This window comes from Loa loa (genome assembly GCF_000183805.2).
Source record: "Loa loa unplaced genomic scaffold supercont3.31, whole genome shotgun sequence".
NCBI classification, from domain to species: domain Eukaryota; kingdom Metazoa; phylum Nematoda; class Chromadorea; order Rhabditida; family Onchocercidae; genus Loa; species Loa loa.
This window is the reverse complement of record NW_018108211.1, coordinates 20536-24422: the sequence shown is the minus strand read 5'-3', so window position 1 is coordinate 24422 and position 3887 is coordinate 20536. Positions and strand designations below refer to the sequence as shown.

General features: G+C 33.9%; 2 protein-coding genes across 2 annotated transcripts; one reads left to right on the top strand and one right to left on the bottom strand.

Annotated features, from left to right (window-relative positions):
• Positions 1 to 515: 515 nt before the first annotated feature.
• Positions 516 to 1307, bottom strand: LOAG_13371 (hypothetical protein; the record flags this gene model as incomplete). Its single annotated transcript, XM_020448673.1, has 2 exons — positions 516 to 740; positions 1173 to 1307. 2 exons carry the CDS (start codon positions 1305 to 1307, stop codon positions 516 to 518), a joined length of 360 nt encoding a protein of 119 aa, XP_020301203.1.
• A 1332-nt stretch (positions 1308 to 2639) lies between these two features.
• LOAG_13369 (hypothetical protein) lies at positions 2640 to 3217 on the top strand (the record flags this gene model as incomplete). Its single annotated transcript, XM_003148879.1, has 3 exons — positions 2640 to 2757; positions 2906 to 2948; positions 3037 to 3217. 3 exons carry the CDS (start codon positions 2640 to 2642, stop codon positions 3215 to 3217), a joined length of 342 nt encoding a protein of 113 aa, XP_003148927.1.
• Between the last annotated feature and the right edge of the window lie 670 nt (positions 3218 to 3887).

Here is a 3887-nt window from a genome sequence, read left to right as displayed (position 1 = left end):
TGCTTTATGGGAATATTATAACCATTCTCACTCTATGAACAGGAACTGGTTTGTGGCTCCATGTAGAAATACTTTGATTCGTCGGTGTCAATCAACAACACAACTTGTTCGACAAAGCAACTTTTATGACAACAACAACAACACTATAGAAAATGACCTTTTGACCAGTCGCATTGTTATTGCCCCTTGTCGAATATCGCTTCCGAATTCTTTTCAAAAAATATTCCTGCTAGGACCTACAAACCCAGTGAGCGACTTTACCTGTATTATCCGTCGACACCTGCTTTATTACATCTAAGAATAATTATTCCTAAACAAAGAAGCTTCCCACACAAATTATTCATCGGTGCCAACCAACAGCATATCTTCGATAAAAACGACTTCCACGACAATCACAACACTACAGAAAATGAACATGTTAGGTAAAATCAGATGCTAGCGATCAGAAAGTGGTCGTGCCCTTTCACCAAGTTATACCACGATTGCATAATTTAATTTATCTGAATATTTACAGATTAATGTAGTCCATCCTTACCGTAATGACATTCACCAGGCATAGGACCAATGTATGCAAGCAACGAGTAGATGAGGACGACCAAGTGATAGCAGACAAAAATCAAGAATATACGTCGAACACGCCATCGATCCATTAGCAAGCAAATCACCAAGTTCGTCACTGATAACAGCGAGATAATGTTTGAAGCTACTACTGCTGAGAGAAGGACGAGAGTCATATACATCTAAAGTTCAAATATTCTAGAAGTAAAATCTGAAATAACATAATCAACTCTATAATGAACTTCTACTTTTTCTAATGCATTGGCATTATTTTCTAATTAGCTAGATATTTAATCTGCTGATGTATTGAACTTAGCTACTCTTTACCATAACCTCCCAATTCTAGTTTTCTTCCGTAAGAATGTATTGGCTAGTTGAAGTAATTAACTTTAACCGATCGACATGCTTATCATGCTCTGTAAATTAAAGTAATTTCAGAGTCTAAATATTCTCTATGAATTGATGAGAGTTAGGTGATTTCGAGTTCCATTTTCTTTTTTTTCAACCCCGCAACTTTTCCTACCTGATCTCCAGCACACAACAAATAGATGATCCGGCGGGGATTATGAAGATTGGTCTTAGTTACTTCTTACTTGCGTTCAGATGTTATTTACCTCATAACCAAATTTGTACAGGATAAAATTTGCATAAAATTTGACAAAATAAATGGTTCCTTTATCGGCATTAGTGCAATCCACGTCCGGAAATGGCAAAATTGGTAGTACTTTCTTATAATGCATCGTATACATTTTTTTAATATGTTGAAGAGAAGACCGTACAGTAAGAGTACATATACAAACTACCGGAGCCTGAATATAGGATTACCTTCTTTATGAGTAATAAATGTAGTTCATTACAGAGTGCTTATGAACATTATTGGAAAAAACGTTCATTCACCATAGGAAATATTATGGTAAGGAATGGTTGAAGTTATTTGAAGTGGCGTTTTAAAAGACAAACCAGAGCCGGTCTGGGATTATCTGAAATCAGTCCGATCCAATACAACCATTTTGTCAAATGAGGAGTGTTGCAGAAATCCGGATAATGAATGAATCCTTCATATGCATCAAATATCAACTTAAATATCGTAACAACTAACACATAATAGGTAATAAAGAAACAAGCGACCCTTTTGATACTTGCTGGCAGTGGAATGAATAGTAGTACTGCGACAAGGAGCATAGGTAAGGCAGCGAGTGATACCTACAATCAAATTTCCGTTTATTTCAATGAAAATGAACTTTGGGTAAGGATATATCTCAACTGTTTATCGTTTGGAAAGAATATTGAAATACCAAGACGGAATCTAGAAGTAAATGAAACGGTATAAGTCAAGTGATATGAAGCATATGTCTAGAATGAACCTGTTATTTCAGATCAAAAATAAGGTGACCTAGGAAAGGCTTGGACATGAAATTCTACGGCATAATATTTTGTACTAATTAAACATTGTTTTTAAAGTCTTTAGCAAACTTACTCTGTGGATGGCGCAAAATGCAAGTGAAAGTGCGCACGAAATATCGCTCAATCTTATACAAGTAATCAGTAATATTCGTCCAAAATCTCGCATCAACGTAGAACAAAGTGGTAGCAATTTAACTGGGAAAGAAAACGCAAAGTTCGTGGTTCAGATGTTGCGCAATTAAGCAGAAAGTTAGCATATATCGATAAAAACTTTGATGAATAATTTCTGATAGGAATACCTTTGTAGTTCAGCGAAGTGAGATCTACGAAAGCGCACAGAGCGGTTAGCACAAATAACATGGAAACGGTCACATAGCGCCCCACAATATTTGGCAGCACTAAAGAAAAAAATAACACAACAAAACTCTCTTTCAGTGATGACTAAACATGGCCACAAAATTTGCTTTTGAAAAGAACCTAATTGAAGAACCACCCAATAAAAACAGTTCAATAACTCTTTTAAAAGAAATATAATTGGTTTTGGATTACTTTGAACTCTGATCGAAACCCAAGTGAAGCAGCAAAACTTCCACGTGTGCCGTGATCATTCACCTTTTCTTACTAAGATAAGGTAACAGATGATTTTGGTGAAATATTACCTCGGTACTCGGTAGCTAATGGACCAAGAAGAATGTCGTTACTATCAACTTCATATTTTGCAATATATCGATCGATCAACAGAACCAGATGAGTTAATGTTAATGCGATCAACATATACCAGAAAAAAGTACTACGGTGCAGGAAAAAAGTCATCGATGTCTGGAAATTAGGATAGCGTAACATGAGTGTAGCGGACCAATCAAAAACCTCTTAGCTCTTAGCCTCATCAAATCTCAACCTCTTAGCTCTTAGGCTCATCAAATCTCAATCTCTTAGCTCTTAGGCTCATCAAATCTCAACTTTTTAGCTCTTAGCTCAACACATCGGTATTTTGACAAATAACACCAATTAATAGGTTTTGATCATCCCTTAGTACTTGTTAATTTAGCCTTACATGCGATATTGCTAATGAAGGGATAAAAATGAGGTTGTGGTAAATGACTTCAAATTAATTGAAAAGAGAAGAGATTACTTGAAAAATGATGCAATAAGTGCTGAAAAGGATGAAATAAATGATGGCAAGGATGCTCTGATTGATGGTAACTGTTGTGATACCGAACATAATAATTGTCATCAGATAGATGACACATCTTGAAGTGAAATGAATCAAAGACTCCACCATTTAATCACAACCAGATATCAACCAATCAACAATAAACACTGTTGTTTTCGGAAATTGCAATCATTATTTAATACTCGTTGAACTGAAAAAAATAGACCAGTTGAATAATTTGCAGGATTAAATAATTAGGAATGAATACCTTCGTTTAATGGGAAGGAATTAGTAATGAGAAGTGAGCTTCCAATCTACAAATTTATACGATTGAACAAGTACGCCTTAAGGAATCTTGATTCATTGGTATATAATTAACAGTCTATGACTGAGTAGTATATGGAACACTAGTTTCGAGGATTCTATTACCGGTTAATGACTGAATGATATAATAATTATTGATCTGAACTTACCTTGAAGGATTAATGAAATTGGATTCGGCTCATTGGAATTAATGCAAGAATAAGAGTTCGGAAGTCTTAAGTTCTTTTCTCTCTGTTTTTTGCTCATTCTACTAGGGATCATTTGACGGAAAATAGATCTATTGCTATTGCTATATTGCTGCTATTATTATTATTATTATTATTATTATTATTATTACTATTATTATTATTATTATTATTATTATTATTATTATTATTATTATTATTATTATTATTATTATTATTATTATTATTATTATTATTATTATTATTAATATATTATTATTATT